We start from the raw sequence: 23,490 nt of genomic DNA, 5'->3' as shown, positions 1-23,490 counted from the left end.
CCAGTAATTCTTATTAAAAAAAAAATATAAGTTTTGGCAATTTACACCAAGTGAAAGGTAATGCTATTCTCATTGGAAAATTATCTTTGTTTTAATAATAAAGCTCTCAATAAAAGTTAGACAAAGTATTTTATATTTGTGATTTATGGAATCAAAAGAGGAATTGCTGCATCTTTGTTTTAATCTACCAAAAAAATCCTGGCATACAGGACAAGTACTAGCCTTTTGCAATCCAAACTATGTAACATTCTCAGGATGACTGAGTTTCATAGGATTTTTAGAATAGATTTCGTGGGGAGGTTTTAATCACGTTGTAAGAGAATCACTACACTGGAACACAGAGGAAGAGCAAGAATCTGTGAGTATACCTCAGCATATTGATTTTGTTTTTTTCCAGAGTAAGACGTTGTGGTTCCTGAGGTAAATTATTACACCTTTGAGTTTATGTACAAAACTGATGGATAATTCATTGGTTTCAGTTTAGATAACTGATACATTACTTTGACAAATGGCCAAACCCTTCTGGAATTATCTCGGTACCCATTTGAAATGTGGCTCCCACTCAGCCATTTGTACTGTACAGTCTCAAAAGTGCATCCTGATTTTGTAGAAATGAGGTCACTTATTTGTAACACGTGTTTGAGATGTCCTCTCTGTCATACCATAAGGAATTCTGATCAGACTGTGTATCACTCTGGCACTGTATGCTACATAACTGAAAAGCTTCACCTGCTCAAGTTCCCGGTTTCCTAGACTTTTCTTCATGCTTTTCAATATAAAATGCAGTTTTAAGTACACTTACTTACTCTCTAATCAGTCTGCACAGTCTTGCATTACTGTAATAATAATGATAATTTTACATTACAGACATCTGTATGTTCTTTATCTGCAAAAGAAATTAAAGATCAGCATATTCCGCAGGATTCAAGGCACCCATTCCTTAGACATCTACACAACAGCCCAACCTGGGAGCGGGAAGCACAGTGACACCACCTCTTCCCAAACTTCTCTATTAGTGCAAGGACAGAAAAGTAGAGTACAAAGAAGTTAGCTGGGAACAGCTAGTTCTGTGAAGCTGCAGTGACTTCCACTGACAACATATTTGGTCTTAAACATCTTTGTTCCATTGCAATTAAAGAGTCAAATTTCAGATAGTACATTCTGATCAGTACATCCTCACACACATACATCTTTCTTCTGTAACAGCTGCTCTGAAAGTCCTTTCAGAATTCAGGCATTGCGCTACAGAAATACAGTTCCTCTATAGGACTGTATTTCTACACTGTGGGCTCAATCCTTCCCATTCTAAAATCCAGAAGGGAGTATGACCAAAACCGGTATAGCATTACACTCCCCCCATATGGATCTCAACCCATTGACTGCACTTTAAGAAATAACCTGAATTATGCCTCAGGTGTGTCAGGTAACAGTCCTAAAGCCTTCCCACTACCACAAAACAGAAACCACATGCAGAGCAAAGCAATCAGAAAACACCTTGTCTGGAACCATGCCGGACTTTGAAAAGCACTGCTCCTAAATATGCTATGGATAAAAAGCTTGATAAATGCATTTTAACTCAGCCATTTTTAAATACAGCATATTTTCATGACTTGGAAACATAACCAATTGAAATTCTGCTTCTAGCTTCCCCTATGTCAAGGCAGCTTCTTTGCAAGAACTCCAAAAAGATAGGTGTGGAAATGGTTTTCTTGCACCTATACAACTGAAATTTTAATATTCCTGAATTTTTGCAAAAACTACAGGCACCGATGTAGCTAATGACTAGCAATTATTACTCTTTCAGCAGTCTCATCTTCCTCATTCATAGCCTGTGAGTGCACTTTCTCACAGGCTATGAATTATTAAAGGATGAGCTGCTTGCAGCCTCTTAGAATCATAGAATCATTAGGTTGGAAAAGACGCCCAAGATCATCAAGTCCAACCGCCAACCCAACCCCACCATGCCCACTAAACCATGTCCTGGATTCCCACATCTACACGTTTTCTGAACACCTCTGTGGATGGTGACTCCACCATCTCCCTGGGCAGCCTGTCAATGTTTGACCACTCTTTCCTCATGTCCAGTCTAAGCCTCCTTTGGTGCAATGTGAGGCCATTTCCCCTTGTTCTATCGCTTGTTACTTGGGAGAACAGACCAACCCCCACCTCACTACAACCCCCTCTCAGGTAGCTGTAGAGAGCAATAAGGTCTCCCCTCAGCCTCCTCTTCTCCAGACTAAACAAATCCAGTTCCCTCAGCTGCTCCTCATATGACTTGTTCTCCCTCTACCCTTTTTTTCAAAACAAAATAGTCACAAATTTGAAGTTTCCAACCCTGGAATTACTCTTTGACCCACGGGCTCTTAGTTATTAATATGAAGTGTAACAACTTCAAGAGACATCCACACAGTAGGATAGCCAGTATCATGGCAGGGTTTCCTTTTTGCTTGATTTGGAACAGAAATTTACCCTTTCATACTAGCCACCATGCTGTTCGGCATGCTGCAGATTGATCTCTTTTGCTCCCTAAGGTTTCATGTGGAATTTAAATCACGAAGCTGCTAATTGCACACACGGAAACAGAAACTGCAATCCAGCAAATGCTATGCTGCTCCCATGCTATGATCCTGAACCCTGTTTCAGTTAAGTTACTACATCTAACACCAAACTTCCTCCAAATAGGTAGCAACATGAAGCCAAATGCGAAATTTTCCAAACCACACTTCCTGATTTTTAATTTGTCCTTTAAAATAACTACATGTTTAATGATGGCTGTGTTTTACTGAGAGTTCGACCACAGAGAATACGCTCACAAGACCACGGGGCTGGAGAAGCCTCTGTAAGCTTATAATTCCCTACATATATTACATTTAGAATACTTAAAATAATCTGAAGAAATATCTAAGCTAGTACAGGGAGCTTCCTTGTGTAAGGCTAGAAAAAAAAACGATTTTTCTATTTGCATAAAGGTACTTGGATACTTGGCATAAAGAAACGAGAGGAATGGAGAAGCAGAAGAGAACAGAGGCTCAGGTTGCTGAGGGACAAGACTGCCTTTCCCAGTGGCGAACCTGCAGGATTTCCTCCATTTCCTGCAGCGCCCTGACTGAGCAGCAGCCTCCTGACAGAGCAGGGATGGAGTGCAGCCTCATCACAACTGCAGTGAAAACCAAGTGTGCGTAAAGCTTCTGGTAGCTTTTCCTAGAGCAGTGGACTAGGCTGACAACTTCCATCTGAGGACAAAGACTGACCAACCAGTAGAGAGCATCTCTAAGGAAACACACCCGCTGTCCACTCATCAAGTCAGAAAGTACAAGGTTAACTGCCTAGACTAGCATGCAAAAGTATTTCACAGCTTTGTTCTGTGTGGAGATGTAAATACTTCTGAAAACACCAGCTATGAAAATTCCAAAAATTCTCCAATTGAAGGTGTTAGGAATAAAGGTGAAGGAAATATACTTGGGAGTTAACCAATAATCATCAACTTATGCTCATTTTCCTGTTTCTTGCATAAAGTTTTTGGATTTACTCTTGACTTCCTATCTTCTCATTTTTACTACCTAGTTACCTCCACAGGATGGAGATGCGAAAAGTATGCAATGCAATGGATGGATGCAAAAAAGATTTCCATCAGCACATTTAATGAAAAACATTTCTTTCAAGCAAGGCACAAAATTTAGATTTATTTATGTAGTTTGATTAATCCCAATTTTTGTTTTACATTAAGTACAAAAACCAACTTGAACGTAGGTGTAAATACAATTTCCACAAAATAGTTCAATGAGATTTAAAATCAGTTTATGTATCCAGAACTGTAAAGCACAATTAAAAGCAGCCCAGGATATACAGATTGCTTACCGTAACTGCTGAAAGAGCTCACACTGTATGACTATATTTAACAACCTCCAGTAATAAGTTACCTCCTTTCTAACCTTTCACTTGAAACGCATTTAGCAATTCTGTACCTAACAAACAAATCATTAAAGAATAAGAAGTGCAGATAACTTTTACTCAAGCTGCGGCCTAAATGAAACACATACACAATTAAAAATTAAATAACAGAATGACTTAAATACTTAGAACATTTCTAAGAACATAAATGCTAAGATAATATAGAAAAATAGCAACAGGTTCAAAGACTTATTTACTTACGGTGTACTGTAGCTGCCTGAAATATTTTAACAATTATAGAAAATCATATTTCCAAGTTTGGTACGTTTTCTAGATGACATACATTTAAGACAACCATCCATGAACTTATTTACAAATAGAAGCTTATTCGTTTTAAAATCTGTATTTAAAAAAAAAAAAAAAAATCAGTTTTGGCACTACCCATAAGGCAATGGATGATATGTACCTAGGACAGCATATCACATAATGAAAGCGTAACCAGAAAAAAAAAAAAATCATACTCTAACTCATTATTTAAAGAAATTGTGAGACTTTAATTATAATTAAAGACTAAATTAAAGAATGAGCATTTTCAAGTCACAAACACCCTATTAGAAATACTAAGATTCTTTTTATATGCAACAGGAAACTGCTTTAATCTGTGAAGCCACTGTGCGATTCTTGTGGGAGAATCTGATATTTCTACGGTTACTGAATTATCAAACTAGTTTTATTATCAAAGAATAGCAAAAAGTTTAAGGAGAACATGATGTTACTTCTTAAGTAAGCAGAAAAAAATATTAGTCTGAAATCCAGCCTTTGTTAACGGTCTATAAAAAACCCCAAAGGTAATTTTGCCATTCACTCCACTGAGCGAAGACCATAGTTTCAAACTCTTTTTTTATTGATATGAACGGTTTTAACAAGTTCCTTTTTGAATGTCTGTCACCTTCAATGATAGTTGAACCTTAAAATTTAATTTCTCAGTGTTTCCACATTTGCACTGCAAAGACTGCAAGCCCAGATTTCAAACTGTGGATTTAATTTAAATTTAAAAAATAATCTTTGCATTTATCTTAAATTTATAAAAACATTTTTTTTCAAAACTTAAGGCAAAAAACCAAGTTTTATTCGTTATGTTTCTTTAAGTCTGCGTAGGTGTATGAGGCTGTTTAAATATCAAAAAAGCTAATGTCATATACAGTATTACCAACAAAAGTAAAGAATAAGGCAGCATGCACCCTTAAGATGAAAAGAAAATTTAATTTTACAAGATGTTTAAATAATCCAAAGGCAAAAAGTGTCTGTCTCCTCTAAGAGTATCTTCATAAAACATGGAAATTTTAGAGGACATCGAGTCACTAAAATATTCCGTTCAACATTTATACAAATACATTACTACAATTATAAGTTTACATACAATCAACTGACATCTCTGTGTTAACTAATTACTTAAATGTACAGGACAAACATAAATAAAGCTGTTAAAACAGGCAAGTACAGTACTGATCTATCATTCAGCACAATGTATTTTTTATTTCTTTCACCTTGAAAAGAATCAGATTAGAACTGTGCGAAGTTGTTCTCCAAACCTAGAAACAAAATAAAAGGATTAAGTATATCTATGCAGGTTTTACATAGCATGGGCATATTCCAAATGCCTAAGTCCTGTTTTCAGGCATGTAATTTATCATTTAACAATCTTTTGTCTGTTCTCAGAAGAGGCCACAGTCTTTAAGGTTATTTTTAATAATGACATCAGTTACAGCATCGAAAACAAACTGCACATTTTTCGTGTCTGTGGCACATGTGAAGTGAGTGTAGATTTCCTTCGTGTCTTTTCTCTTGTTCAGATCTTCAAACTGACATTGAATGTAAGCAGCTGCTTCTTCATAAGTGTTTGATCCTAGAAAGAGAAAATTGCTCAGTTAGCAGGCTGCAAACTGAGAACGACCAAGATGCATGGCGTATCTTTGACAGAAGTGGTTCTCTGGAAATAGTTAACCTAAAGCTCAAGAGGAGTAATTCCACAGCCGTTGCTTTAAGATACCATAAATCAATTTTGAAGGAAACCTTTTGAGGTTTTTAAGACTAAAAACTAAGGACTCAATTTAATTTCAGCTGCAGGGAGAGTCTTTCCATTTACTTCAGTGGCAGACAGAGCACGTGATTAATGATCCAACACTGTTCCCTATATTTGGCTATTTTGTTTCCTTCATTCAAGTTATTTGCTTTCAATTGTTACATTTTTTAAAAGGTTTGGGTTTTTCTCAAAGATATTCAAGATAGGTATTTCCCTAAGATTTTAACGTGCTATTTTCTGTACAATGGAATAGTGAGGTTACAATGAAAATGATACATAAAAAGGCTAAGACTTGTTAAAGGAAATCATCCTCTTTTGCTATGTATTTCCTGAATAAGCCACCTACTTCTAATATGTATGTACACTCCCTGTTCAAATAAACCCTCATGTATGCTCGGGGATTCCTGCTAGTGAAAAAAATTACATCTAAGTACAAAAATAGGAGGTCAGCAGAAAAGGAATGGGCTAAATAAATAACACTGAAAAGAGCTGCAGCAGTAACGTGTAAATGCTATCAGTGGACCCAGCACTATTTCACCTGGTTAAAAAGATGAATCTGAATTTGCACTATTTGTGATCCATAAGACACCGCTCCCATAATGAAGTAATTTAACCAAAAACTACTTGACAACTGCCCCCCTCTTCCAATACCTGCGTATTCAGGGTAGCAAATAGTGAGAGGACTCCTTTTGATTTTTTCTTCAAAAAGATCTTTCTTGTTCAGGAAGAGAATAATAGAAGTGTCTGTGAACCATTTATTGTTGCAGATACTGTCAAACAATTTCATGCTTTCATGCATGCGATTCTGTAATTGAAAAAAACAACACCACCTTGTTGTATTTTATCAGACTTCAACGGTAAAATCAGAATACATATTTTTAATTAGTTACAAATGAACCAGGTAAGTTACAAAACTAAGTTTCTAGCATACAGAATCACATTTTACCACAGCGAAATACAGAGGCCAAGACCACTACAAAGAACACCTCCATGAGTAGGGTTTAAGCAACTACTATTTTTTTTTTTCTCATTTCCATGTTTAAGCCATTTAATATTTTAGAAATTTTTTGGTGTGTTTTGACATTTTGCAGTACAGATATTCCAGAAGAGTTGCTGAGTTACCTGAATTTGTCTTATACAGACTAGATCATCTGGAAATTGAAAATTAAATTCTGCACCTAGCTGAACGTAAGAAAAAAAAAAAGTTCTATAGAACTAGAAAATCAAGTGAGCAGGTTTTTTTCCTCTCATCCTAATTTTTAACTCTATAGAAAACTTAGCCAATATGTAAGAACTTTGGCCAAGCTCCAGTCATTTAAGTAGCAGGATGCTAGCTATGATCTTCTTTGACCACATTTGACTTGAAAGGTTTTTTTATTTCTCTTTCCTCCCCAAACTATATAAGAAGTTGCAGAACATGAGGAAGAGCACAGAAGTCTGTAAATAATTCGCAGACAATAGATAAGCATCACTTTAGATAGTAAAAAGCATGTACTCTTGTGCACACTGATATGGGAGGAGTCATACCTTGAAAGAGGAAAAAGGAGTGGAGGGTGTTGGATGGAAGAAGGAAAAGAAAAATTTCTGCAACCAAGGAAAGAGATCACAGAAATATATGTAGAAAGAAACAAAAACTGAAGACTGAGGAAGGAAAGGAAAACAAACATGTGGTAAAGTAGAAACAGATACGCAATTTCTTACTATATACTTCTAGCACCCATACAGAGACTAAAATGTGTACTGCTGACAAAGCTGCCTTCATTAGTTTATGTGTCCCTTAAAACATGAAAAATTGTAGCTGAAAAGAATCCTTGTCTCACGGTATTCCTTCTGAGAATATGAGGAAATACTTGGCAACCTGCAAGCATGAATTCTATCACCATTTCTCCGAGACCTTTTACACAAAACTCTTACATCTTACAAAGCAGTAATACTCTAGGAGATGTATTTACAGCTTTCCTGTCAAACTCATTTAGTTTCTATCCAACAACTACTCCCTTCTTCAACATTAAGGTACTTGCCATTTCCTCATCTTCAGCCAAGACCAAGTCATAATCACTTAATGCCACACAAAAAATAATTGCTGTAACACCCTCAAAACAATGAATCCACTTCTTCCGCTCTGATCTTTGGCCTCCAACATCAAACATTCTGCAAAACAGAAGTGCAAAGCAGGGAATGAACTTTGGAATTTCTAGCTTTCTGAATGTTAACCAATAAAATCCAAAAGTATCAGCTGTGTAAGTCCGACCACAAAATTTTTAAAAAGGCATAAAAATCTGCAACACTTAATGCTATTTCATGTTTCAGGATAAAACTCCGATTTTAGGACAGCCTTAAAAGCCTTCCTATACAACATTTTACAAAGTATGGTAAGTGTGAGATGAAAACTAAACAAAACTAATTGTTTACAATACTGTATTTCATTAAAAAAAAGTTAATTGCAATCTATAAACAACAAAAATACATGGAGTAAGCTTTACTAAATGTAAACTAGATTGAAGTTTTATTTAACCTTTAGTCCAAATGAATAAAAAGTCTAAAATAATAAAAGGTATTGATCAACAATGTAAAATTCTTTAGGGGCAGAATGATACCTGTTTTAATACTTGGAAATAATGCAATACTAAAGAAACTGGATACAAATAACACTGACTATTATTGTTGGTTTAGTATTCTGAATATAAATAGATAAGATCTAATTTTCACCTTTTCGAATTTCATCTGTAATCTTTAAATCCTGGCGAGTTTCAGCTCCTTTCTCTCCTAAACCAAATTACAACTTGATCTATTTTTCAGCTGTCCACATTTAAACGGGATATTTTTTTAAGAGATGTGAAAATTATTTTCACAATTCTTTTAAACGACAAAATAATAAGCATTACATAATAATTTTCCCTCTAATAAATGCATTTTTTGGAAATGTAGTTAAGTGGGAAAAACTGAGCTATAAAAGTGAGTCTTGTTTCTTTTGAATTCGTAGCTTAGCAGAAATACAGCAATAGGAAAAGACCACATGCCAGAACTTGACAGCAGAGGATTAGCAAATTAGCAGGAGATGAATGGATTTGCTTTTCTCTGCTAAATGCTTCAAATGGCCATTTACTAACTATTATGGGCTACAGCCACTCTGAAACACACAACTTTCATCAGACATCATTAGGAACTTCAAGTATTTTGCAAGCCAGATAAACAACATCCAGATGTAATGAACTGTGAATCATGGAGTGGGAGGGATGGGACCCCACCCCCCCAAAAAAAAGCAGCAGACAGTGGTATCCTGAAATTAAGCGAGATACACATCGTAGGATCTTCTCAGAGAGAGAACACAGACTTTTTCCATCTGTCTCCCTCCTATCACAGAAAAAGAAATCTGTTGCCTGAAATTCTTGTGATGGCTTACGGCTTCAGAACAAAGCAAATGCGTCTCACCTTACTTCCCTATGTTAGTCAATATTCTATCATGCAAAAATTTATTTTTTCCTCCTACTTACAAGCAAATGCAATTATTCCTTTAAAGAGAGGCCCGAGTTTTGCCTTTAGGAGTTTTCTCAAGTAATTTTAACTTTTTTTACATTGTCAAGAAAAAAAGCTTAGGTATAAAAATGTTCAAATGGGAGGAGGCAGACAGAAGAGAAAGAACAGGGGACAGACCGGTTCCTACATCTCCATCCTCTTTGCTGTAAGCAGCAGAATGGACAGCTCTATCATGAAAACCTTCTTTGAGTAAACACATCAGACAAGCAGGAAGAGAAATCCAGACCAGAACAACAATTGTTAAGATACATAGTTATAATCTTTGTAAAGATATTCCAGCATGGCCCAAAATCATTCAGAATTATATTAGTAATAAGGCTACCACATGGAGGGCTTCTGGTAAACAGTACGGCATGTAGGATTGAACAACAAATCTCATTCTTTAAGACGGAACAGAATACTGAGAAACTAATCAAGAAAATGGTTCCTTTTTCTTTGTGGACACCAGCTTCTAAGGAACCTGAGAAATTAAATGCTTATACTGATGGCAGTACTGTAATAATTGAATACAGATCAATATGCATAGATCTCAGCTAGTTCAGTAATATCTTAAGGCACTGCCCAAAGCAAAAATATTAAATACTCCTAAGACGGTAACCGAGAGGTGTAAGAAACATGGCACAATTTCCCATATTAATAAAAAAACTGTAGTAAAAAGTTCTTTCAAAGAATAGCAAAAATATGTAAAGAAAATATGTCTGCACAAGAGGCATTGTATGATTTTGGCTTGTTCAGGTTATGCTGTCAGCATGTATCCTGGGAAGGGAGGGAAAATGCAGCAGACGGTAACTTCTAGAACATAGGAGAAGGGTAATTTCCAGTTTTATTCGCACACATTGATTTTAGCCAGAAATGTTTGCTTCAGATCAGAATAGCCTCTTGGCCAGTGGTGTATTTCACCAGTGACGCTTGTCTTTTTTGGAGGTTGTTAGTACACCTAACAAACTTCCAGTTTGTTACGCAAACCATCTTTTTGCACTCATCTTTGAAATTTTTATATAAAATCTAGTGCTGGATGAAGTTTTGGCACCACAGTGAACACCTCAACAGCAAGTAGTAAGAACCTGTTTTATGTAATGAAGCTTCTCCATATGATATCAGTACAGAGAAATACAGGCACACAGGAAAAACACCCAACTACTTGGCACCGAAAATTCTTAAAAAACAGTAAGGCTGCAAGTACCTTTCAGAAAAACTAGCCATTCTGGACAGTGGTCTTAAAAGTTCACAAGCTTTCCATCTGCCCTGTTAGAAGTCCTACTGAGGCCTGTTAGGTCACAGTCCCAAAAGACTGAAACACTCAGAAGCTGCTTAATCTGCAGATAAATTTTTTAAAAGTTTTGAAAGAATGACTTACAGATTCCACCTTCCAACATGGGAGGGTGCACACACAGGGCTGTGTGCAAGCCCACCTTTTAAGCACTTGCCTGAGGTACCAAAATTCATAGCACTGCCCATGGTTTGACTGCTCAAAAGAACCATATTTTGCTTTTGCAAGTCAGAGTCTACAATGAACTAAAAAGAAATACAAGGCAGTGCTGAAAGAACTGAAGTTCGTAACAGCTGAATCTACCCCCTTATCTAAAGAATTAAGGTATTAGAGAAATGCCTTAAATGACTTTCCTTTATTTAAAGAAAACAGACATCTCCAATGAGATTAAAAGATGACTATGCCGGGTTAAGACAAATTACTTCACTGAACTAAATGTAAAGCATTAAAGACACTCCTCCAGTCACCACCCTACTAGCTATGTTAATGAGCTATATTAAATGGGCAGTTTTGGGAATGGTTTCTCTGCAATTGTGCAAATTTAAGGACTTGTGCAAAGTCCTTTCATTAGCATAATATGTTTTTGAAAGCTAGTGTTGCCAGCTTTGCTATGCTTCTTTCAGACTATTTAAGCAAAGCAGATGATTCCAGTATCCACATAAAATGTGATATGGGCCAAAAGGAGACCAGATATTTATTATTATTGTTTTCACTTCTTTTTTTAAGATTATACAAATTGTTTGTTCCAGTCCCCAGCACTGTGAAACATTTTGAATTTGACAAATATTTTTTGAGGCAGGGTGCTTAAAAAATATGATACATATCTGGCAAGTCTCACATATTACACATTTATTAAAACTAATCTGTGTTTTTTTATTACCGCCTTTTCCTGTATTCCCTGGGCTGTAAGGTTGCAGGGGGGCAGGTAGGCAAAAAACCCTGCCGATTTAATGTTAGTGTACTGCATGACTAGGTAAATTGCACTTGAAGGGATTCAATCACAGTTGTTATTTTTAGAAGTCTTCAAGTGTTCCGAGTTGCTAGATTTTTATTTAAAAAAAACACACTAAAAATAAGTAGAGAAGGAAACAAATTAGAAGAAAAACAAAGATCCTTCTCTCTTTGATCAAAAACTGTCAGAAACTTCATAACCTCTAACAAGGTCTTCTACTGGGTATACTTCCGTGCAAGTGGCAATGCTCATTGCCCATTTAATGTTCTACAATGGAATAACACCATTTTTAAAACATTTTAAAGATTACTCCTGTTCGAATTTAAAAGTTAAAAAAGAATTCCTTAGAGATGTTCCTTACCTTCAGAGATACATCTTTGAGGGGAAGTCTCTGGATATCACCCTATATAAATGCAAGTCAGTCACCTACTCCTACTTAGTTCTCAAATAATTAGTGATGGCTATACTCATAGGAAGATATTTTGTACTTGTATACCTTAATAATTAATACCTTAAATTTTAGGTATTACTTCTGTCAATTCTAATGTTTTATAATTTTGTACTAAGACCTGAATTTCCCTAAGAATTTGATAAATTATCAGAAGAACATTTCTACAAAATAAGGTGTTCATTGAAGACAAAAGTAACAAATAATCAGCCTGAACTTCTGAAATAGTGTATAGAAACAGGATTAAGATGACTTGCTATTTGCATTTTAGAATGAATCAATAATCAAAGCCATGCTAAGTGCTTTACAGAGAAGGCTGAAAGGAGGCTCAAACTCAAAGAATCTAAACACACACAGCAAAACAAGAAAGGAAAGATAATGAAAAAAATTGAAGTACACAATATTGCACAGCTAGTCATGCTTATATACCTTCACCTTGGTATAATCAAGCCTTTTATGCCTTTAGTTCACCTTAAGGGCTCTTTTCAATGTTGTTTCATAGTCTACCTCTTCAAGCCTTTCCAGTAACTCATTAAGCCTGTCTCCTAAGGCACCTAAATTTTAAACACCTGCTGTACAGGTGTTTAAATGTACAACATTACAGCTAAATACTTCCAACGCCCCGTCTTAAAGTTACATGTTTTACAAAAGTGTAATCATATGGTCCTGGTAATAGACTTAATAGGACTGTAAGCATATAGTCCTTACAGCACTCCTAATAATCAGTACAGACTGGAAGTAGCTATCTGCACAGAAATCCATTCAGAGTATGGAAGAATTTAAACCCATCTACAATAGGGAACTGAACAAGATACTTTAGAGAGTGACCGAGAAACTGGATAGCTCCTCAGAACACTGAAGGCCTCTCTTGAGGCTTGGCTAAGGACTACTCTCCTTAGGTTTGCAAGCGATTAATTCCTATTTAACCAGCTATTATCTTACGGATTAACACGAATTTTGTACACTTAAAACTCTAAAACATGGAAACAAAATTATTTCCACAGTACTGATGGCCCCAGAGCATCCATATTACAGTACTTGTTATGCATTTACATGAAAAAAAATATTTTCCATGAAGATACTAAACAAATATATTGTATAAACATGCTGGCAACAATCTCTGCACAATCTAAATGCAGATGCAATGGAAGTTTTACTGAGTTTTGTTCTCATTCTTCCTGATCATCAGGAGGTAGATTATTATTACATTTATACTATCCTATGCCTTCATCACGAATGTCTTTGGATATAAAATGTTCATATTATTAACATAATTTTTTAAATATCACACCACAGGAAACATAAGTCACGTTCTTCATCGCTAAAAATACTACCTTAAAGTACAACACATATTTGAATTCAGTTCTTCACGAAAATGCATCTACTCTTTCATACACCACCAGCAAACATTTATAAGCCTCCAGCTCCCCAACTGAATTTAAAGGGAAGAATCTGATGGAAGAACAGCTATTTAACATGGCAGAAAATGGAATATTTTGAAATTTAATTTGCATATAAAATACCTTTACAAAAAGCTTCCAATAAAACCAAAGCATTTATTACTTAATAGCTGCATATTTATTCTGAGTTATTACAGGAGTTCCAACAACTCCCACATCCCTTCAGAAAATAGAGCCAAGCACGAGGAATTTTTTTCAGGAAAAAAAAAAGGGGGGGGGGGGGGAGGTAGAGGGGGGAAATCAAAGTTGTGGTTAGACAAATTTATTAAATTACATCATTATAAGTCCATCTTCTAGAACTTTACAGAAACCATAACAGACAGATGAACATGCAGCACAAATTACATACTTAAAATGAAGATCTTTGAAAGTAAAGTGTGTTTCCACTATTCCTGTAGTTTTCACTCTAGTCCTGAGAACATCCTGTTGAGTTGGAATGTAGCTGGTTTGTGCTATCCTGTCCAAGTCATTCAAGTAACTGAAGGTAAAAATAAATACTGCTTTCAGTTATTCACAAAATAGTAACACGACAACTACAAAGAATTACAGAAGTTCTAGGTCCATTCATTGTATTGTGCTTGACTTATTTTATAAAATAGCTTTCTAAGATAAGACAAAAGACAAGACACATTATTCCCTTCAATTTTCCAAGGTTTTTTTAATAAGCTTTAGAGACATAAAGATATCTCACCCTAGAAGAAAGAAAACTTAGGCAATTGACTCCATTACAAAGAATTCTTCTTCTGAAATCCCAAAAATGTATGGTTCCATGTACACCTATGTTATTTGCACTAACTAGAAGAACACATTTATCCTTGTAACCTACTGAAGTGCAAGTTACTTTGAACTATAACCAAAGCCCAGAATTACCCTTGATTTAATAATAGGTATGAAAAGAACAACTCAGTGTTTTGGCCAGAATTAATGTATTTAAGAAAATACTTAATACATAACAATTAACTTTCTTTTGAGAATTTCTAATTGCATGTATTTTTTACATCAGTATACATTCATTGCCAAAATTCTTGCAATGCAGGCCAAGAAGCCCAGTGTTTCTAAAAACCATACAAATCTTTTTTTTGTGCTTTTCCCACAGTAAATAGGGAAGGCTTTATATTCTTCTTTCAGTAACCAGAACTTTGCAATTTTAAGGATACAACTGTACAGCTAGAAGAACAGTTTTCTCATGAAAATGGAAGCAGAGGTATTCAGAACAATAAAATAGGACAGAGGATGTTACCATAGGAAAGTAAGTGATCCTCCAAATTGAAGAAAGTTCATTGAAGTGCTATCTCTTAAGTCAAAAGATCTGGCATCACGAGCTCAGCTTGTTGCCATCTACCCTCGGTACCCTTAGAACAACTTCAGCAAACAATAATCATGCTGGAAGTATCAGTGTTGTTTCAGCACAGTTTAGCTGTAGTTTTCTCACAGTCTCCTTATCTGCATGTTGTCTATTTATCTACAGTTACTCTAAAGAACAGAAGCACCTCATTTTAAGGCAAGTGAAAACCAACTTCAAACACTACAAATTAATTCAGACTAAAGCTTTTAAAAATTGCCCTAAGGCCAGTAGCACAGCTATGCCATTCTTTACCACCCTCCCCCTCCCCCTCAATGGACTCTTTTCCTTGACTGACTTATCGTTGCTTGCTGCCACCATATCTTATTTCTCACACCCTTGATTCCTTACCAGTTTATTTTTTTAATGAAGTATCCTAGCATAGAAGATACATCCTGATTGCTACATTTGCTCAACACATTTCTAACAGAGAGAATAAATTAACAAAGAAAATGCAGCAACGTTGAACCATTGGAGAAAGTCTATTACAAACACTGAAGTAGTATTACCATCCTTGGTAATACAGATTCACATCATGTAATCAAGTTTCCCAGACATATTCAGATACTGAACAGGTACTTAAGTCATGTTTTTGTAATAAATTAAAGCAATTTTTGTCTTCCTCAAGAGGAAGAAACAACTGGTGAGAACATGACTAATTCGTAATTATACCACAACTCTTCCTTTCCAACCTTGAAGCCTAGTTGGAGCATTTTCACCCAAGTAGACTATATCTTTGTCTGGATACTTCTAGATTTTCCATCTACATGGGAGCAGAATTCCTCAAAAGATAAGGCTTCCCTTATATTCCTTTAGCTACTACTTAGAAGACAAAGAGAATCTTGTTTGTCACATAGCACTTACTAGGCAGCAGAGTCATTAAGCTGATATTCTCTAGATCTGTTGAAACAAGCTTGGACTCCACTGTCTTTCCACAGTCTCTTGATAACTCCAGCAAGTTCTGCAGTCATAAATCCTTCTTCTGCTGCTCCAGCTAAGACAAAGAGTTGACGAGCATCATCCTTTAGGATGTAAACAGAAAGTGGAGAGACAAACATTGAGAAATACAACAGAAGTATTATCACCTAAGAACTATATTCAGCAAATGAGTTATTTTCTTAACCTGGTAAATGTGAATGTAACCAAACAAAAAAATGTGAAGGAAAACATTTGGGTTTAATGTTCTGCATAGGATATTAATTCCCACATTTTTCAACAACAGAAGAAGACTAAAGTAAACTAAATTTCTCATTAGCTGATAAAGCTTCTTCTGATCTGTTTATAACTTGAACTAAGTTTCTATAAACGGGAGTAGTAACATATTTTGTGCTCATCTAAAGTTAACCTTATTTGCTTATCAAATACCACAAACTGAATAGAATGGTTAGCATACACACCAGAACCTTCAGAAATGCAGATGTATATTCATTGACTGAAAACACATTAATCACTCAAGCTTCAAAAAACAACTTTGAAAGTGACAAATGCTCATTTCTTCTCAAATCATGCATCAGGAAATGGAAAAACACTTCTTAAAACCTTTCCAGATAAATCAGTTACAAGTATCCATCACCTTAATTATTCTACAGAGACCAAGTTTTCTTGGTAATGTGATATCAAGCAAACATCAAGATTTTTTAAGAGAACAAGTACTGGATTTTAAGACTTTATATGACAACTGCTTTTGAGAGTGAGGCTGATGGAGTACAGGGTGTCAATCCACCAGTCTCCTTTGAGAGACTAGGTGGCTATCTTCATCCAATTCTGACTGAGGAAAGAAACTTAAAAAAATGTTAGACCTGTAAGGCATTGGAAAAAGAAGACAGCAGCTGGCTAGAGGAAAAGAGATCCACATTAGTACTCTCTTGTGGGTAGCTGCTTGACCTCAGTTATTAGCTGTATGTGATCTAATGCCAAGGTATGCCAGTCAGAAACATCAGCATACCTGTGGCTTGTAACTACTACCCACAGCATGTACTGTTTATCCAATAATTGAAAGAAAGAGAACAAATGATACTGGAAAGGAGGAAGGAGAGAAGCGAGGCTTAGGCACATCAGCTGGGAACTTAAAGTATTTCAAGAAAGATAAGGATTTAAAAAAGAATCATAGATGGTTATTCTCACAAAACAGTAAGTGAAGATACAGATGCTAATCTGTAGAAAAATCCAGTTCTGCCACCTTTGCTGTTTAAACAATAAGCTGTGAAAAAAAAAAAAACCCACAACCATTTTCAGGATAAGCACAGAAAGTAGGGATCGTTCTAAAGATATTGTCCGCTGTAGGCTTAAATAATTAAAGATTATGACAGCTAACAGGGAAACTGTTTACAGATGGATTGAATAATACTGATATTCACAGCTTGAAAGCAAAGTCAATTCAAGACAAACTTGAAGAGATTTATATATATATATATGAACAAAAGGTATCTGATATACAGTTTAAAAAGTCTTTTGAAAGCTAAAGTAGTTACAAATCTAGAAATGAACATTTGTCAAACAAATTAACAGAATACCGATTACTGTACATGTACAAGACAAATTGTGGACAATAAAAATTCAGTGGTTTGCACTAATAATTACATAAAAAGAAGACAGAGCAGTAAAGATCAAAGGGTTGGATAGTCAGATGTCACAGACTGTAGCTCAAGCAATACACCTGCATAAAAGAAACCTGAATGACAATTCTGGTCTTGAATACTGTTTGTGGATGCAAATGCCAGGGACCTACAACTCATAGAAGCAGCAGATCTTGAAGAGCTGCCAATATATTAAGACACATGATGGAAACAACTTAGACACTGACAGTCAATTTGTCATGAATGATTATGCCATTTCACACCTGACATGGTCCGACTTTTGAACATAACAAAATTTACTGTTTCAAACAGTGCTCATCTCTACATGCTCCCAAATGTGCGGGAGCAGAAAGGGGAGGTGGAACATGGGAATCAATTTCAGCTTTTTTAAAGCCAAAGCATTAAAATAAAAAGTGGTCTCCATTACCCACATACTCCCTTTCCTAAGGATGGCAAGTACTACAGACACCACAAGTCCTATTTTCATTACAAACTAATGCTACTTTAACTATACTGGAATGGGGCAGCTTCCTCTCTAGGTGTCATTATTTTTGCACTAGATTTCATAAATGTAAATAAACTAATTTAACCATCTCTCTAGCTAATCACAGCAAATCTCACATTCAGAAAGCAGTCCACAGTCCCTTAAAGCACATACACTGAAAGTCTCTTAAAACACAGTTTCTACTTTAGTACTGAAACATCCTGTAGGACAAAGGAAGATACACCAGTCTTGAGACTGATGATTACTGACGCTGCTGGTGTAATCTGTGCTCCCTTGCTTCAACAGCTTTAAAAAAGAAAATGTTCAACTCACTGCTTTACCATTCATCTTATGACAGACAAACAACCCATTTAGAGTAAAACTGTCAGAAAGTAACAGAAAAGAGTCTGAATGTAAAGGTTTCCATAAGGAGACACAATTTGGAGCTTTTTTTTTTTCTGAAAAAGATGACAAAATTACAACAAAATAGAATATAATTTAAAAGGTTATACTCTAATAAACAAGGAGTAACTATACATTATTTTTTTTTTAAGTAAGACTGATGTATAACACAAGCTCTGAATTCTTTTTTCCGTTTCTGACTTTACAATTGGCAAAATTCTAGTACTGACGTTCCATAGCAGTGTTGCTCTGAAAAAAGAATTTGGACCACCAAGACCTGCCTAAGTGCAAAGGGTTGGACAGCTATTTCAAGATTATCCTCATCAAAAGTTTGCCTCATCATTATATAGCTCTCTGAGGCACAGAAACTCAGATGACTTCAAATTGCTATCAAATATAAAATAGCCCCCAAAATCTTCTTGTTAGTCATTTTAGCTGCCAACACCTAAATTTACTCCTCCTCCGTTTTCCCTTACTATGTATTTAGCAACATGAGTCTACCATCTGCGTCTTTCCAACATTAACTGCCAGACTCCAGAGAGGACTCCATTGCATAAATACGAACCTAACATGCCATAAGATACTGTTGCTGCTCTTGAAATATTTGATCTTAAGGGAAGACGACAGCAAACGTGAGAACAAGTGTAGAGAGGAATAACCAATGAAAATGAAGCTTTTACTAGTTATATTTACAATTGAAGAGGTTTCAGGTAGAATGAACATATGTACATAAAATAATGACTACCGAAAAGCAAAATGAAAATTAACCAATAATTCACAACTGCCAATCAGATTTGGACGTCAGATACAACTTTATGATGAACTTTATGTAATCTTACAAATGCCTGTCTTCCTTATGACAACCATACACAACGCATTTCACGAGGTCACTGAAGGTACGCTCTCTAATATTTATAAGTTGTTTTTTAAGCAATCAGTAAGACCTTGAACACAAGACACTGCCATGAATGAAGAATTTACATACTGTTTCTTATTTTTCAAGACCCTCCTCTCTTCCCAAACTGTAATTCAATCTTAATACAATGGTAAGAACTTAATTATGACAAAATATCCTTCTGACTACCTTAAATACTTATTTCAATACATGAACAGCAAAAAAGTTCATCTTTCCTGCAAGACAGCCATAACGCAGCTAGTTCCTGCTTCAAAAACTGTACTGGTGAGCGTTCCATATTCTGACATGGACTTCTACAGAAAGAAAATAAAAGCACACATCCCGAACTAAGTTTCAGTGCTCTTCGGACTAACAACTTTGGTATCATTTTCAGCACTGCAGCACAGAGTGTATTCCTGTAACCAGATGACAAGCAAAACCACTTAAACTAAGTATATTACAGAGAAATTCAGAACACCTAACCTTCTGAACAGATGTGGACGCAATCAGGGTCACCACAGGTAAGAGTACACGGTTAGGACTGCAGAAACAGTAAGAATCAATTCTGCAGACCAGCTTTCAATTGGTGGAATGGTAAACAGACTCATCAGAATTCTGTACGTAGGACATTAGATGAAATGAGATGGCAAAGATGCATAAAAGCTTAGAAAAAGAGTCTCCTATTTCTTGGGAAAAATTCTTAATCCATATGGTATCATGAAAAAATGGAATACCAGCAGCAGGGCTATGCTCATGTCTCTGCTTTGAGTAAAATAAAGTCCTCCACACTGGAAATCAGCATGAAACAGCATCAAGCTCAGAGGCTGGAAATGTTTTAGGCACTGCTATGCTGATGACCTAAGTGCAGACAGTAGCTAGATGCCTACTTATTTAAGCTGTGGGTTTTTTTAAGGAACACGTAGATGTCTAACTTAAATGACTTACAGAATCTAACAGCCCACAAATCCATACAAATAGAGAGACATGACTGCATAGTTTTAGGGAGTTTTCGAAAAAAATTAAACACAGATGTTTAGTGCTCCAAATTTAGATAGAATTTGGACAACTGTATCTAAACCAAACAGTTGCTATGAATCAACCCAGTGCTGATTGCTCTGCAGGTCACCTTGCCATGCGAAGACCAATGGCTTTCAATCAAACTTTGTACCCTACAAAGATGATTTTTGGATATCAACAGATTTTTTTTTTTTTTTCAGGAAATAGTAATAGACAAAAATTGAAAATGAATGGGTATTTCAGCTGTATATCTGTGCGTGTACTTCAATACTCACAGCCCTGGTTGGATCACCAAAGTCTATCTTCAACCTCCCCATTGCTCTAATGATAGCAATAATGGACTGAATGGTGTTACTGTAGACAACAGCTTTGTACTGTTTACATTCTTCTTCCGAATAACCAGCTTCATGGATAATCCTATGGAAGGAAAAAAAATAAATTCTCTATTCAATCTAAAAAAAAAATTATTTCTCTATCATAGTATTTTTATCATACTTACTTCATTTGCTTGACAATTGTGCTTTTCCCTGATTCACCAGCTCCTGAAAAATAAATGTGTGACAATTCACTGAGCAGACTTCTATTAATCTTTGAAAATACATTTAGTTTCTACACCTGAAATATCTAATCAACATAATAACCTTCAATAGTTAAAAGTACATTTGTCACAAATTAATTTTTGGTATCAAAACGTAAGCGTCTCAAGATGGAAGTTTCAAAATCAAACTCCAAGAACAAATTACTCGGCTCTAAAAAGTCTTTTCTTTTTACAGAAGTGATCACAATCTTTACACAGCCTGCTGGCGTTTCTAATGCAAACAGATGATCAGTTGTTCAACTTCAAAGGGGTCTGAAGCTCAGTTCCTCTGCCTTTTTAATCAACACCTAACCAAAACCCTCCTTTTTAAGTTCTTCACACTGTATTAATGGTCTTCAATGTTGCAAAGAAAGGAACATCTTCAAACTCTTCAGGGTTCTAGTCCTTGTAAACATCTTTTGGCTCTTGCAAGAATAAACCAGCACAGTAAGACTACTTTTTGTTGGAACAGATTGATGAGGTTTGCCAGACATGCTGAAACCATTCTCAATGCTCAACAAATTAAAAAAAAAAAAAGAAAAAAAAAGTGGATGCTATGTTAAAATACAAAGCTTACAAAACCAATTAGTATGTCTGCCAGCAGACGGGGAAAAAAAAAATGCAGTTCTTGCTGTCTTAACAACCTTGGTTTACTTTACCTCCACTTTCTTTACTCTTGCTTCTTTCTCTGAAAAAATTCAGGAACTTTCACAGCTGTGATCTAATCCCTTTAGACAGCAAGCTCCCGGTTGGTCTGTGACTGGTGCTGAATTCTCCCTCTTACATTTCCTTTCACAATATGGGTTTGCAGAAGCAAGTCTTCACACAGTCTGCAGGCGTTTCTAATGCAAACAGATCACCAGCTGTACAGTTCCAACACAAACTAAGAAAACTCTCTTCTTTAGAGGTCACTGTGACCACAGGAAGCCACCGATAAAGGCTGGATTTATTCATCTTCAAAAAGAGAAAGAAGGGGAATCCAAGGCATTATGAGGCTTGGATTCACAGCCTTACCCTGATCCTCAGCCTAACTACACAGCAAATACTCCTGGAAGTGATTTCCAGGCACATGAACAAAAAGAAGGTGACTGGGAATTGCCAGCATGGATTTACAAAGTGCAAACTGTGCCTAACTTGACAATTTTTTGTGTGGATACAATGGGTTTTGGGGAGGAAGGACACCAATGGTTGTCATTAATTTTGGCTCTTACAAGGCTTCCAATGCCACCTCCCATAGCATCTTTGTTCCAAATTGAATAAATATCAACTTCAGGCTGTCTGAAAAATCTGCCTAGACAGCCAGACTTAAAGGTTTCTGGTCAACAGTTTAAAATCCAAGTGGAAGGCAGTTAGAAGAGGCAATCTTTGGGAGATGATACTGGGCTAACACAGTTCTAACATCTTCATCAATGACCTGAAAGCCTGGATGGAACACATCCACAGTAAGTCTACAGGCTACATCAGCCTGGGAGGCCAGGGAAGTGCTCACGTGTTGGAGAACAGAGCTGCTATTCAGAGGGTCCTCAACAAGCTACAGGACTGAGCTGACAGGAATCTCATGGTAGTGAACAGAGACAAATGTCAAGTCCTGCAAGTGGCACCGAATAACCCATGCAACAATACAGACCTGGGACTCGTAGGTTAGGGAACAACCTCACAGAAAACAACCATGAGGATCAACAACCTGAAGAGTCAGTAGCGAGCCCTGGAAGCAATGAAGGTCAACCACATACTGGGCTGCTGCACTGGGTCTGGCTGGGATGGAGTTAACCTTCTTCACACCAGTCCATACAGTGCTGTGCTATGGATTTGTGGCTAAACCAGTGCTGATGATACAGCAGTGGTTTTGCTCTTGCAGAAAGTGCATGTACTGCATCAAGGCTTTTTCTCTTTTCCACCCTGTCCCCATTCCTAGCGAGTAGGCTCGGGGTAGACAAGAGGCTGAGAAGGGACATAGACAGGACAAGTGACACAAGTTGACCAAGGGATATTCCATACCACATGTTCCCATGCTCAGCAGTAAAATCTTTGGGAAAGAAGGAGGAAGGGTGGACATTTGTGGTTACGGTGTTTGTCTCAACCTTTGTTTGTCACAACCTCTGTAAGTGTGGTTATTGTGAAGGGTCTAGAGAACAAGTCTTACGAGGAGTGGCAAAGGTAACCAGGGTTCTTTAGCCTGGAGAAATGACGGCTCAGGAGAGACCTTATCTCTCTCTACAACTACGTGAAAGGGGGTTGTAGCCACATGGGTGGCTGACTCTTCTCCCAAGTAATAAGTACGAGCGGAAATGGCCTCAAGTTGTGCCAGACAAGGTTTAGATTGGATATTAGGAAAAATTTCTTCATGAAAAAGTAGTCAAACATTGGAACAGGGAAGTGGTTGAGTCACCATCCCTGGAGATACTCAAAAGACATGTAGACATGGCACTTAGGGACATGGTTTAGTGGTGGACTCGGCAGTGTTAGGTTAACGGTTGGACTCTATGATCTTAAAGGTCTTTTCCAACCCAAGTGATTCTATGATTCTTCTCACAAAACCGTTACGCATGTTCAGGC

At 36.5% G+C, this 23,490-nt stretch overlaps 1 protein-coding gene across 1 annotated transcript in view; it reads right to left on the bottom strand.

Annotated features, from left to right (window-relative positions):
- Positions 1-5,329: 5,329 nt before the first annotated feature.
- Positions 5,330-23,490, bottom strand: part of GNAI1 (G protein subunit alpha i1) — a 35,712-nt gene continuing 17,551 nt past the window's right edge. Inside the window, exons 2-8 of the mRNA XM_009953146.2 lie at positions 20,857-20,899; positions 20,633-20,774; positions 15,848-16,005; positions 13,991-14,119; positions 7,996-8,125; positions 6,626-6,779; positions 5,330-5,797 (exon numbers count right to left, since the gene is read on the bottom strand). Coding sequence (XP_009951448.1) covers positions 5,607-5,797; positions 6,626-6,779; positions 7,996-8,125; positions 13,991-14,119; positions 15,848-16,005; positions 20,633-20,774; positions 20,857-20,899 — 947 coding nt within the window. The 3' untranslated portion in view covers positions 5,330-5,606. The remainder of the gene's footprint in view (positions 5,798-6,625; positions 6,780-7,995; positions 8,126-13,990; positions 14,120-15,847; positions 16,006-20,632; positions 20,775-20,856; positions 20,900-23,490) is intronic.

Source organism: Leptosomus discolor, chromosome 1 (assembly GCF_034619465.1).
Source record: "Leptosomus discolor isolate bLepDis1 chromosome 1, bLepDis1.hap2, whole genome shotgun sequence".
In the NCBI taxonomy this organism is placed as follows: Eukaryota; Metazoa; Chordata; class Aves; order Leptosomiformes; family Leptosomidae; genus Leptosomus; species Leptosomus discolor.
This window is presented reverse-complemented; position numbering and strand designations above follow the sequence as displayed.